Source organism: Saccopteryx leptura, chromosome 3 (assembly GCF_036850995.1).
Source record: "Saccopteryx leptura isolate mSacLep1 chromosome 3, mSacLep1_pri_phased_curated, whole genome shotgun sequence".
NCBI classification, from domain to species: Eukaryota; Metazoa; Chordata; class Mammalia; order Chiroptera; family Emballonuridae; genus Saccopteryx; species Saccopteryx leptura.
The window spans coordinates 86,965,784-86,979,236 of NC_089505.1; the positions used below are offsets into that span (position 1 = coordinate 86,965,784).

At 51.1% G+C, this 13,453-nt stretch overlaps 1 protein-coding gene across 1 annotated transcript; it reads right to left on the reverse strand.

Annotated features, from left to right (window-relative positions):
* Positions 1-1,031: 1,031 nt before the first annotated feature.
* Positions 1,032-10,452, reverse strand: ICMT (isoprenylcysteine carboxyl methyltransferase). Its single transcript, XM_066374903.1, has 5 exons — positions 10,164-10,452; positions 9,303-9,391; positions 8,242-8,411; positions 7,244-7,461; positions 1,032-4,423 (listed from the first exon to the last, which is right to left on the reverse strand). Exons 1-5 carry the CDS (start codon positions 10,356-10,358, stop codon positions 4,241-4,243), a joined length of 855 nt encoding a protein of 284 aa, XP_066231000.1. The 5' UTR covers positions 10,359-10,452; the 3' UTR covers positions 1,032-4,240.
* Between the last annotated feature and the right edge of the window lie 3,001 nt (positions 10,453-13,453).

The following is a 13,453-nucleotide window of genomic DNA, read 5'->3' on the forward strand; positions in this document are numbered from 1 at the left end:
ATTTTTCAAAGGTAAAAGGAGACCGTTTATCAGCAGTAAAAGCCAGAGACTCGCTACACGGTGCTCATCTCCGATTCTTTGGCTTGGGCTAGGCTTCATGTTCCTATGTTCATATGGCACCAAGTTTCCGTTCTCATCACAGGGACGGGCGACAAGTCCCGAATCCCATTCCACATCGAGGTTAAACGAGGGGACACCCAGCCTCAAGCCCCTGACTGGTCCAGCTTCTCCCTGGTGCCAGGGACGCTTATCCGTGTGCCCATGAGGACGTGCTGCTCTGAACTTAGGCAACAAGACTCCATCGCCCAAGGAATCCAGCTTCTCCTGAATCGCAGCCCCACTGCTAACCGGGCACACTGGGAGGGTCCACCCAGTCACCCAAGCACTGACTGACTCAGCAGCGGGGGAAACCCAGGCCCCAGCCATCCCCCTTCCCGGCCAGGGCTAAGCTCCAAGAGCAGCACACCTGTGTGCCAGGAGAGGACCCCGGTAACAACCACCCTGCCCCCTTCACAGGTGCCTCTGGCCCCCCTGCCTGCCTCCCCTGATCATGAAAGCAGTCCAGGCAGCGGCTTTTCTCTAGTCGCTCCCATTCCTCCACAGTTCCCTTCTATAAGTGGAACTTTGCGCTTTTTTAAAACAAGGAAAATTAACCTACATGACCTAAGATTTCAAGTTCTGGAGGCAAACTTATGCCCAAGAGAGTCAGTCACATTTTAGGCAAAGATCCATCTTGAATTCAGTGGTTCAAACGCACCAGGTGGGCTCGCATGTCGATCCGTTAACATCCGACGCCCCTGGACCCGCTGTTTCAGGGAACTGATGTCCCCCAGCCAAAACATCACAAACTGCCACAGGAGCTTGCAGGGCAGGGGCAACTGGCATTATGGACTGCTTAGAGGCAGGGATTGACCTGAATCAAGGAGGCAGCAAACTGCATCTGGTGCACGCTGTGGGTTCTGGACATTTCTTAGCTGGACGTGACAGGCCTTGAGTCTCTACACCTCATACAATCACACTGTGGCTAGTAGTGAAATCAGGTATAGTTTTATTTCAGATTTGGAAAGAATATCAGTATCTATGAAAGAAAATCCAATTTAAAATATTTAAATAAACATTTCTGCATGTAAAAGAGTAGAATAATTACTCCGTTAATCACTCTCCTAGCTGTGGATGGGTTTCCAGAGAGAGAGAAAGCAAGTGCTTCTGACGTCGGCCAGTCTTCCGGGCCCAGGAGGAGCTGGCCAGCTGGCAGAGCAGGACAGAGAGCAAGCCTCCAGCCACGTGGGCAAGGCCTGGGTCGCTGCCTCTTGCCAAGTTACTACAGAAGCAAAAATGGTGGGAGATTCGGCTATCTAAGGCAGTAAGAAAGTGCAGAGAAGGGACAGTGGCTTCCTGTACCTGTTAGGGAGGGATGTCTACCAAAATGAGCTGCAGCTCAGACCTCACTGAGCCTCATCTGTTAATACAAGGTATTAGTTTAGGGAGATTTCCCCTGGTCGGTCCTCACCCAGACTGTTCAGTGGATGGGGAGAGGGGGTTGATAAAGCTCACTCCTGGGCTGCAGCAGCAGCTCACATTAGTGAGGGGCTGAGGGCAGGGGCTGATGGGGCAGAGGGGCGGGGCGGCCTTTTGCTTTCTGCCAGGCTTGCTCCTTCCCTCTGCTGTGTGCTTGCTGCCTTCCCAGCCCAGCCTGAAAACCCCTGTATAACTTTGTGTCTTTTTACATGGCTTCAAAGGAGCTTTGTTCTGTGTGATGCCTTTGTTCCCGCTTAAGAAGCTACACTTTAAAACCTGCAGTAGAAAAAGAAAACTCCCGACAGTTTAATTTGAGGGAACTGAGACGTGGCCTTCGCCCAGAAAGCTTTGGGGAATACCCAGAAAGCAGAGCCTTATTAACCTGATTCCCTGCCCTGCGCACCGGCCTTGCTAAATTTATATAGTTAAAAATAATCTGAAGACCTCAGGATCAGATGAAAGTCAAGTCACTTGCCAAAACTGGTCCCAAAATAGTTCATCCTTTATCCCTAAGTAATTGCTGGCCGCTGTCCTGGGATTACCACCTAGGGTGTGAGTATTCTCATATCCCACCCACAGGCCTGCTCTCAAAAGCCCGTCAGAAGGCCAAGGCCCAGGTGGCAGAGGATGTCAGCGTCCAGACACCCAGGCCTGCCTTCTGAGCTCCTGGCCTAGTGAACTCAGCCAGCCAGCCGGTGGAGGAACAGGTCATCCAAGCCAACACCTCACACTTACTACCCACAGAGCCAGGGGCAGTCATTAGTTGCTCTCCAGCGATTAAACAGACAAATTCATGGGTCCCGAAAGTGTCATTAAAGCTGGGTCCCATGCCTGCTCCATGCAGAAGTTTCCCTCAAAGAGCTGGTGAAGGCTGCCCACCCTCCACCATTCTGCGGTCCTAAGTGACGTTGGCTCCGCTAAGCGTGGCCTGGAAAACGGGTTCAGAGCTAACCCGACTCAGGCTCACGGAGTAAGGGCATGCTGGTGTCCCAGCGGGGAGTGTTCATGCCCGAGGAACCCAGAGCCTAGGGCACCAGCAGCAGCCTTGGCCAGTCTGACTGCATGACCCTCCCGAAGGCCAAGTCTCTCTGGTTCTCACACCAACAATCGATGAACCCACGCACCTCTTTGGTATATATAATAACGCAATTAACTAGGCCATGAAATTTAGAAATTAATACTGTTTTGAGTTGGCAAAATACTCTTTTGAATACACATCTCCGGTGTCTGGTCCAGTTAACTGAATGTCCATTTTTTGCATAACTCATACAGAGATCCTGTTAACATCATTTCATTTCTCATCTACGCATGAAAAATGTTTGATGTTGTTCTTCCGAGTCTTCACAACACCCCTGTGAGGTAGGTGGTATTGACCCCATTCTACAGATGGGGATGTCTAGGCACGGATAAATGAGGTGGTTCCTCCACGACCGCGTGGCGTGGAGCAGGGCTGCGCTCTGGCCGGGGCCCCTGCTGCCTTCACATTCACGCGTCCCAGCACCACCGCAGAAGTGCACAGAAGGATCTCACGCGAGACCACATTCCTGTCTAGTCCAGAATTAAACGAGGGTCTTTCAAGTTTCTATGTTTGACTCATAAAGCCAACCACTCTCCCTGAACTTGAAAAACAAAAATATGACTAGCTCTGGGTTGGGATTATTTGCTCTATTTGACCAGTTGCCTTGAATTTTGTACTGGTGTGGGCTTTCAAACCCCTTTGGAAGACAGTTTGAAATGGCATTAGGGACTATGAAGTTTTGAGAACATAGAAATCAATAGTTAATAGGTTTAAATCAGAACACAGATGGTATGCTATGGTAACACAAGACTAAAACCCAAGTAAATGGAGAGCAGTATTTCTCAGTGTTTAACAATGCCTCGCACAGAGGTGTTCCTAAGCCATTTCTTGGAAAAAGGACAAATAACGCATCTTTGACACACCTGTCACTGATAACAGACCCGGCCTGGGAGAAGAGCAGGAGCCAGGAGAGCCCAGGGAAGCCGCAGGGGCCGTGGGCTCCCTGGCCGGACGCCCTGGTAACACAAAGCCGCTCGGCCCAATTGTCTGGGTGTCAACTCTTTCCTTTCTGCCCAATAGAAGTTGGAGCTATAAACACTGAGTCCTCTCTGAATTTATACTGCTACTTATAAAAAATAGATATGTAAATTCGATTAAATGTATGAAGAGCCAAAGTGCCTTACAAGTGTCTTCAGAACAGTACAGATGCTCATGCACTAAGGACAGAAACAAGGAGGGTAAAGCTGTGCTGTCGGTGTTTCAGTCAAAGACGTTCAGTGTGTTTCCGACGCTAAGAAGCACTGGTGCCCACATCCCCTTCCTGCTAAAGAAGCCTGATTCAGAGTAACGGGGTCACCTCTCCCAAGGGGTCCTGGTTACAGCCTGCGAAAGCTGGTGCTGGCTGGGGCTCGCCCGGGGCGCCCCGGACAGGCACTGCTGAGGACTGCTGCTGTCTGCTCCTCATCTGTCTTGACTCTGCGTCCCGTCCTGATTCAGCCCAAGAGCAGATCAGTCCAGGAAGTGGGGGTGGGGTCCTTGGGTCCTAAGGCCTCCTGACCACTTGGTCTTGAGTGATATATTCCAGAAGAGTAAATGGTGACATAGAAAATGATCAAGAAAATCCATTCTGCAGAGCGGCCAGCCAACCAGAGGCTGTTTTGTCCTGGACTGTACTAAGTGGGAGGCTCTGCGGCACCCGGCGGGTCATAGCTCCACCTTGACCCCTTTTATAAAAGGCAGGCCTGTGGGCACCCGCTTCTTATACTCCAGGTACTCTTCTCCAAAAAAGTGAATTAATGAGATTTCCTCCTCTTCTGTTCGATCGCGGAAGAATCGCCACACTGTCAGGGCATAGCCGACGCCGCAGATGGGGTTGCACAGCATGACCTGGCAGGGAACAGGAGGCTGGTCAGGGTCAGAGGGATGACGCCGCACACCGAAGCGGCAGCTCTCAGCACCCACACAGCACTTCCCGCCAAGGGCCCGAGAGACTCGCAAAATATGAAGCGCAGTTAGGGTCTCTGAGTGCCGTGGCCAGGGCACCACTGAGCGTAATCACGCCATCACTGCCACATTAGAACAAGTCATCACTGTGGCTTTTTATCACATACTTCCTGTTGTCCCTCTTACCTGAAGGACATCCAAAAGATAAGATCAACCTCTTGGATGGCAACCCTCAGGCCGGGGTGAGGGCAACTCTTCCTCCAGTCCACACAAGTGAATTCCCATTCATTCAGTGCACCCCACCCTCCTGTCCTGGGTGACCACCTCCTAACGCACCCCCTCCCACCTCACAGCCACCTGCCTCCCGTCTCTAGACCTGCACAGGCTGCCTGTGTCCTCATCACTGCTACCTAACTATCTGACACCACTGCTCTCATCAACCCCTCCGCTGCTCAGAAAGCTCTGAGGCCCAACCAGCCCTGCGGGAGACAACCCTGCCCCGGCACTGGCTGCGCCCACCTGGTCGGCCTCTGACCTCCATATTCACGCAGTTTTCCCACCTTTGAGAATGTTTTGCGCACTCACCCATCTAAGAGTCCCTCCAGGCCAAGAGCTCACCTAACTCTCAGGGAACGTCCTATATTGCTGGGGACCCACTAACACACCGTGCCCACTCTGACTGACCCACCGGACGTGTGTCTTCTCCAAGTGGATGATTCCACCGAGAGAACCACACAGGGCACACAGCCTCCACTTCTTATTCTCACCGCTGTCTGCCTGCCAAGCACCCTCCGCGTTCCTGGCACATGACTGACCGGTAAGTCACTCAGCCCCACAGCAAGCCTTCGGGGCTGCTGCTGTCCCCAGGAGACACATGAGGACAGGGAGGCCAAGCAGGCAATGTTCATGTAAGGACTGGCCCAGTTGGAGACCCCAGAGCCTGTGCCCTCAAGACACATGTGGCCTCTTGGCACGACCTGGCGTGGGGGTCTCCTCATCGCAGGCTGAATCATTACTGAGCCAGGAAATCAATCCATGCACCACAAGCAGTGTTACAAATGATGAAAAGCTTGGCCCTGAGCTCGGTCGGTTAAGAGCATCGTCACAAAAGGACAAAGTTGTGGGTTCGATCTCCCGTCAGGGCACACACGGGAAACACCAAATGCACAACTGAGTAGAACAACAAATGAATGCTTCCCTTCCCCCTCCCTGTCTCTGACTCTAAATTTAAATCAATAAGAATTAAGCCCTAGCTGGATAGCTCTGGAGCAAGGAGGTTGCCGGTTTCCCGATCGGGGCACATCCAGGAGCAGCTCAATGTTCCTGTCTCTCTCCCTCCTTGCCTTTCTCTCAAAAAAAAAAAAAAAATAATAATAATAATAATAATAATGATGATAAGGTAGAAAAGGTTGTGCACACAGTCAACGGCAAGTGTTGTCTCAGAAAAGACTTACTCTGTTTTTACACACGTGTGTGCTGTGTCACAGTGTAAAAAAAAAAAACAACAAAAAACCTATGGTCAAAGAAGTATAAAAAACTCAAGTCCTTACTTAGGTTTATAGCTAGCATTTATGGCAAATTACACGATTCAACTATAATCAATTTGTTTCAGGGAATATAATTGTTAATGTGGGAGTCTTTAGTTTCAGAAATGTGTTTTGTTTTGTTTTTTAGTATAGTGCATCTTTTTTTTTTAAATTACATTTAATGCAGTGACATTGATAAATTAGGGTACATATGTTGAGAGAAAACATCTCCAGATTATTTTGACCTTTGATTGTGCTGTATACCCCTCACCCAGAGTCAAATTGTCTTCTGTCACCTATCTGGTTTTCTTTGTGCCCCTCCCCTCCCCTCCCCCACCCCTAGAAATGCAAGTTTTAAAACAAATGCGAGGCAGTAACCTACCCCTACTACATCAGTGGAGGTCACAGGAGTTCCCACGGGCCACGCAGGCCTGCACCGGAATGCCTGGGGGCGGGGGCCCACACGGGATTTGCCCAGAGTAGCAGCAAGTTCCCTATGCTCTATTCCTGTTCTCTGGCCAAGTCCTCCAGGAACCCAGAGAACAGATTCAAGAAACAACTGTCAAGAAACAAAGCTCAGTCTGCAGCCTGAGACAGAACCAACCTCCACAGATCACATTAAACCTTATACATGACCTTGGCCTCATCAATAGCAGCTTCTAATGAAAATCAGCTAAGCTGCCACTTCAGAGGGAGCCCCGTCTCTGTCCTCACCCCTCTGGGGTGCTTCAGATCCAAAATGGGGTAACAGCACCTAGAATCACCAAAAGCTTACAAATTTAGGGTGCCCAGATTTCAAGTACATGGTAAAACATTAAGGGCTTTGACCTTAACTCTAAAAACTGAATTTGGCTGACTCTAAACCTGTATAAAGTTAAGCTTTTGTCTTTATTTCTACTTATTTTTTAAAGAAGTGAAGATGTATGGAGGAAAGAAACCTATTTGTAGGAGGTAGTTTTAGAAAATAAAGTTACTAAAAACTCAAAAAAAATGTTAAGGACTAAATTGGTTCTTTTGATTGTTTATTTAGTTATCACTTGAAACATAACAGGGAGCCCGTGTACCTACTTAAAGAGGACCAACAACCTTAGGAATATACTGAAAACCACTGATCGGTACATTTTGAAATGGTGAGTTTTATGGTACGTGAATTATAAGTCAATTAAAATATTTTAAAAATATATATTTTAAGAAAAATCTTATTAAAGGAGATGGGTGTCAACATGTGATACTCTACCTGGGTTCCGATACTCCAGTAAAACCACCCAACGTAAGATGGATGCCGGAACCAGGCATATACTCCACTCGTCACCAGAGTGTGGGTTTCCGATTTTTCATTCTGCACCACGTGGTTGAAATTGGAACCAGCTGTAAACATGGCCGCCTTCCTCAGACATTCTCCAAAGACCACCATCAGCAGGCCTGTGGCACTGAGCCAGGGTATCTGCTTCAGTTCTGCAGGAGACAGGGCGACAGACGGCAACTGGAGACATTGGACTGCTAAGTACTCCCTTTGGACGTTTAAAATGAATCTACCTTTCCACAGACAGGTACGGTGGAAAACATGCTAGTGGCCAATCAGCATTTGCCATCGCATTAAAATGTAAGTATAAGCACCCCCCCCCCCCCAAGCAGTGCTATTCATCCATTCATCCATTTAAAGTGCCAACAACTCAATTAGAGCATCATGGCAAAAGAGCTGACGGGCCATCCACCCACATTCCCTGCCATATGTTCCCATCCTTCCCTTGGGGACAGGGACAGCTAAGTGAAACAGAGAAGGACCCAATGTTCCCCGCTCTGGCCATGAACGGAATCCTGGGGAACTACATACATTTCATTTAATTGGCTGGGGAAAGTTCAACTTGAGATAGGTTCCTGGTACAGCGGCTATTGCTAATAAAATCTTCCCATGAATTGTCTCAAGCCACGGAAAATTAATAGATCCCCCTAGCCCTCTTGACTGTAAAATTAGGATGACAGCTATCAAAGACAGGGCCTTTGTATCACAGCCTACACTACCCTCCACAAGACTTCGAGCGAAAGGTCAACATGTCCTCCAGGCAAAATCCAGAAGGGAAATCCACAGCCCTATCCCCTATTAAGAGATCAGTGAGGATAGAGGAAAATCACTCAGGGAGATTAGACCTGACAGGTGAACCCACATGACTGTCGTCAAGCCCACGCAGAAGCCACACATGTCCCCCTGCAGAGGGGAGAGCAAGGCACACTGACCTGGCCAAAAGATATTTTCAAGGGTGAACTCTATCCAAGAAGAAAGAGCAGCTACGGTGTACTCCAGACTGTGGTTCAGGAGAAAGGAATCCAAGGACAGACTTTTGGGATTATTAACGGCGGTGACTAAGTATTCAGAAAAGTGGAACAATGACAGGGAACACATGTACCTATGCAAAACAAAAAGAAAGAGAGGTTAAATTTGAACTGTTGGGGGAAAAATTTTTAAAAGGGGGGGAGGGGAGAGCAGTTAGTTGAGGTAAGGAAAGAGCTATAAACCAGAGCACAGGTTTGGGTCTATGAAACTGCCCCTGGATTCTATGATGAGGTCCTACTGTCACCTGTCTGAGAGTGGACCTCAGGCACCCATATTCCTCCTTCAGGTTTGCAGAAAGCAGGGTTTTAAAGAGACTGTGCTTTTGAATGTCACAGAAAAAAACAACCAACAAACAGGTCAGGAAGGCGTTACAGGTTATCTCCAGCCTTTTTAAAATGACACCACACAGTCAACATAAAAGTGGGAAATAACAAAGCAATAATTTATGTCACATACAGAAATTTAAAATACTGAAATAATTCCAGTGACAAAGAATCACAGTTCAGTGTTGATAACGGGAGACAAAGCTTTTCACCTGGAAGCCACTGGTTCACAGTTCATATCCAGGTCGGGGACCAGAAGGCTCAAGGGACTGGAATCACAGTGTAGGGAAAAATCCTACCCTAGCCATGGCAGATGCACTAGATGCGACCTAACAGAACTTAGAGATGGAAGAGGCCCATGAAGATGCACCTTCCCCACCGGGAGGATGTCACAGCAGGGGAGGGCACCAGTGGGGAGGGTGCCCAGGAGACCTGTTTCTGCCTGCAACAGAGGTAGCCAACGGGCACAAGTTCTCAAGGTCCAAGCTAGAGGAAGCTAGGTGGAAGACAGCTCATTTCCACAGAACCCTAACCAGCTTTCAGCCAGCCAGATGAAACACAGGCCTGATGAAATAACCACTACTGAACCTCTGACCCACCCACCCTAGCCTCAAACCCACTGTTCCCAGAGTACTTCTTACCAGCCAAAGTGATTCCAAGAAGACTGGCTAAAACTTAGCAGCACCCCGCAGCCGAACACGAAGCCCAGAAAGCAAGCTCGGATGGCTATCTAAAAGAGACCCAAAGGAAGCGCAGTCACCTGCCTGTTCCCCCGAGCATACACATCCTACTTCCTGCCACCAGCAGGCCCCTGGCAGGCACCGAGAGCCGGGGTTCAAATCCTGCGCTCACCACTCTCCGCGGTGTAGCCTTGGGCAAGTTACTTAACTTTTCAGGACCTCGATGTCCCCACCTATATACAGAATGGGAATAACAGTATGCACCTTTTAGAACTGCCTGTTGGATTACCTACGTAAAGCACTTAAGGGTCAAGGAAGACTACATAAGTTTTAGCTGTCATTATGAATTGTCGCTATTCTTATTCAGGGCTGTGAGTTAACTAATTAGTGAACCTAATTTATTGGCAGGCTTCTCTCAAGTTTCCGCAGCGAATCTGGTCTGAGCACCGAGTGGGGGGCTCTGTGCCCGGCCCCCTTCCACGTAACTGCGGGGCCTCTGACCTCCGACTTGACAGCAGGTAGATGCCCACACCTTAAGTTACATAAAAGAACTCGTGGGCTCGCTCCCTCCTCACTCCGCGCGCATCAGCCGCAGCTGCTGAACAGGAAGCACCGACTGCGATTCTGCACCCGCCCCGCTGCCGGGTGGAGGCGTCCGGGCCCCACGCCCCCGAGCCGGGCGAGGCGCGGTCGCCCCTGCCGCCTGAACTTGCGGCTACAGAACACGCCAGGGGGAAGGAGCCCCTCTACGGGGCCCCGCTCCCAGCCGAGCCCTCCCCGGGCCCCGGGGAAGGGGCCGCGCCCACCCCGCCCGGCCCGCACCTGGTAGCGCGGCGGCCGGTAGAGTAGCAGAAGCAGCGCGTTGAGCCCAGCTACGTAGAGCGCCAGCCCGGTGCGGCCCTGCAGGCCGGCGCGCGTGAGCAGCGGCAGCGCGAGCACCGAGGCGCCCAGCAGGAAGGTGGCGAGGCTGAGGCGCGCCTCGGAGCCCGGCGGAGCCCGCGCCGCGCAGCCCGCCATGGCGCAGGGCGGCGGAGCAGCGGGCGACCGCGCCGGCTGTAGCCCGGGGAAACCCGCCCGCCGCACCTGCGCGTTGCGCCGCAAAGGAGCCGCGCGCCGTTCGTGAGCTCTCGCGATACCGCCGCGCCGCGGGGCTGGGGCCGAAATTTGGTGGGAGTGCTCCGCCCCCGCCGAAGCCCCTCCCCTCCAGGGACCGCCCCCCCCCAATGCCCCGCCTCTCCCGCCCCAGCCTGGGTTGTGCTGACCTAGGCTGAGAGGCGGCCGGAGGGGCGGGGCCGCAGGTTGCCTGGATCTCGGGCGGAGCAGTCGCCACCGAACTCCAAAATGTCCCTGACCAAAGAATTACGTAAAATCTGAAGCAACCTCACCCTCGGGCAGGCCCTGCGTAGTACTCCCCATAATTTACACCCTTCGGTGCGCAGCCGCGAGCTGAGCCGATCCCATTCTCCACCTCCAGGGGTCTGCACTCAGGGACGGAGCACGGTGATCCCACACCGGCCCCTAGCAGGGTCCCCGAGCGCCCGCTGGAGCCCACGCGGCTGCCTCGGGGACACTGCCCTTGCGTCAGTCATCCTAAGTGCTGCGCATCCACGCATTGGGATGACACCCATTTGGCCGATGTTGGAACAACTCAGGATATATTATGTTTCTCATAAGGCAGAATTCAAAACTTGACAGTGTGATCCTGACTGCACTGGAGAGAAAAAAAATCATTCGTGTGAGCCTGGGAAAATGATTGAAATAGAATCCAAGATGACTTAACAATGGTTAACACCAGGTGGCAACACTCTGGGGGACTTTTATTTTCTTCTTTTTATGTTTCTGTATTTTCCATATTGCCCACAATCAACATATTACTTTTATAACCAGAAACTGACCTTTACTTTTTAAAACGGTTAATAACGCCCCCCCCCCAAGGAGCTACTGAGCAATGGTGGAGGAGAAAGTAAGTCAACAAATAACTAGAGAAAACTATGATGGAGTGGGCAGCAGCAAAATAAGGATGGAGAGAGAGGGACCACAGGAGGGCCCATGGATGAGAGGGCTCGGGGGTTAAGATTCTGGGTGGAAGGGACGCTGCAGCTAGGCCTTGGGGCCCTCGGGGACTGGCAGCCCATCTGCCACTGGAAATGAGAGCAAGAGAGTCTAAAAGGACGAAGGGAGGAGGGCGTCACGGAGTTCGCAGTCAGAGACAGGAGGAAGCAAGCGCGAAGCAGGATAGGGGACAGGCCCCAGGGGAGGCTGGAGCCCAGAGTAGTGGGCCAGACAGCGTGGAGGACAGCCAGGCTGTGGGCTGCCATCAGCCAGGCTCCGCCTCTGAGCCCCTGGCTGCCCCTCTTTCCTCTGTCCCCTAAGGACTTGGCAGGACGCCTGGCATTTGGGCAGCTGGGCTCAGGGAAGGATGGAGAGCCTGGGCTGGCATCCGGGCCCCACGGCTGCTGCAGTTCAGCTTTGTGACCTTGGGCAAATCAACACTACAAGCCTCGATTTCTGTAAAATGGGGATCATGATTTCAAAGTCAGGGATTAATAACATTCTGTAAAGCCCAGTACCACGTTTAAATGGTGCTCAGAAGACATATCCTGAATTCGATCAGAATTAAAAGAAGATTTAGTGGTTCTTTTTAAAAAGATTTTATTTTTTTATTTTACAGGGGGCGGGGCTGAGAAGTACCAATTCACAGTTGCTTCACTTGAGTTGTTCCATCAATTGGTTGTCCTATGTGCCTTGACGGGGCAAGCCCAGGGTTTCAAACCGGCGACCTCAGCATTCCAGACTGATGTCTTATCCACTGCTCCATCACAGGTCGGGGCTAATGTTTAAAGTCCAAAATCTCCCAGTTGCAGTGCCACGTGGGAAGGAGGCTTGGGTAATTAAGCTGAGCTCCTGCCTCTGCCAGGGTTTCTCATGGTCTCCCCCAGACTCAAGACTTCTCCCTTTGGGCCAGGAAGCCTCGGGGCCACTAGAGGGCGCTTGTTGCACCGTCATTCCTGAGCTTGAGTCTGGTACTGGGGCAGAGAGGTACTGCTCCCAGGAACCTCCATATCTGGCCATTGGCTTCTGCTTTCCATGCTGACTCACCATCCTGATTTCGCCCAGGGACCATTCTCATTCTGGGGACACATAAAAAAGTAATCCAGACTGGAGAGCCTCCTCTGTCCTCTGCCCATCACTTCCCCTTATTACCCTACCAGCCTCATCTTGGAGAAGGGAGAAAGAGGAGGCTATCTCTTCCTAGATAGGAATTTTTAGAAGTCACTGGAGTTTCTGAATCTACCAGGGCTCAGGGATCACAGGTCAGTGATGGAGGAGAAAGGCAAGTAAGCAGATATATTCACACACTAGCCTAGATCCAGAGTAACAGAGTAACACAAAGAGAGACACAGACACACAGAGAAACGGTAATTCACACAAAGAAACAGGAACACACACACAACTGCTTTCTCACCCTTTCCCGCAAGAAAGCAATCTGATCAAGCAAACCCACTCTGCACCAAGCTCTCCAATGTCATCCCAGTTTGTCACCCCCCCCCCCCAGTCTAGGGGAAAAACAAGCCTACAAAAACATAAGAAAATAAAAGACCGCTCAGCCCTGGGATGCCTGACTAGCCTTCTTTTGTAAATAAGCATTTGAATGTGTTTTGTTCTAGGAGCTGCAAGGCAAGCACAAAGGGAGCTCTTTCTCATGCAGGAAGGTCCCTCTGCAGCCCCCCCCCCCCCACTCCCTCATCCATCCTCCCATCCACCCACCAGCTGAGATGGCTTTCCATCCTCTGCTGAAGTCGTGATCCCTCTGTTTAAAAGAGTCCTAAGAACCACTTTGACCTTTCCGAGTTAAACTGCAGACTGAAATCAAGTTAGGCTTTTCTTTAACGGGTTGCTTTACTGAGCAAGAGAGAAGAGAGGAAGAGAGCTGCACAGAGCAAGCAGAAGGCAGGTGCAAGGATGGGCGTCAGCCAAGCACCTCTGCCCATACCGGCTTCCCAGGATGAAAAGTTTGCTCCTCTGCACGCTTGGCACCAAGAAGGGGAAAGTCCAGGGACAGGCCTCTCCCTCCTCCCTGCTGGTGGATCCCCAGTCAGTTGCTATTAGAG

Bases quoted from the DNA above. Each gene is read 5' to 3' on its own strand.
- ICMT (XM_066374903.1), bottom strand. From the start codon at position 10,358: ATGGCGGGCTGCGCGGCGCGGGCTCCGCCGGGCTCCGAGGCGCGCCTC. The intron at 8,412-9,302 runs GTAAGAAGTACT...TGTTTTGCATAG, and splicing joins TCTTGGAATCACTTTGGCTG to GTACATGTGTTCCCTGTCAT. The intron at 7,462-8,241 runs GTCAGTGTGCCT...TGTCTCCTGCAG, and splicing joins TGAAAATATCTTTTGGCCAG to AACTGAAGCAGATACCCTGG.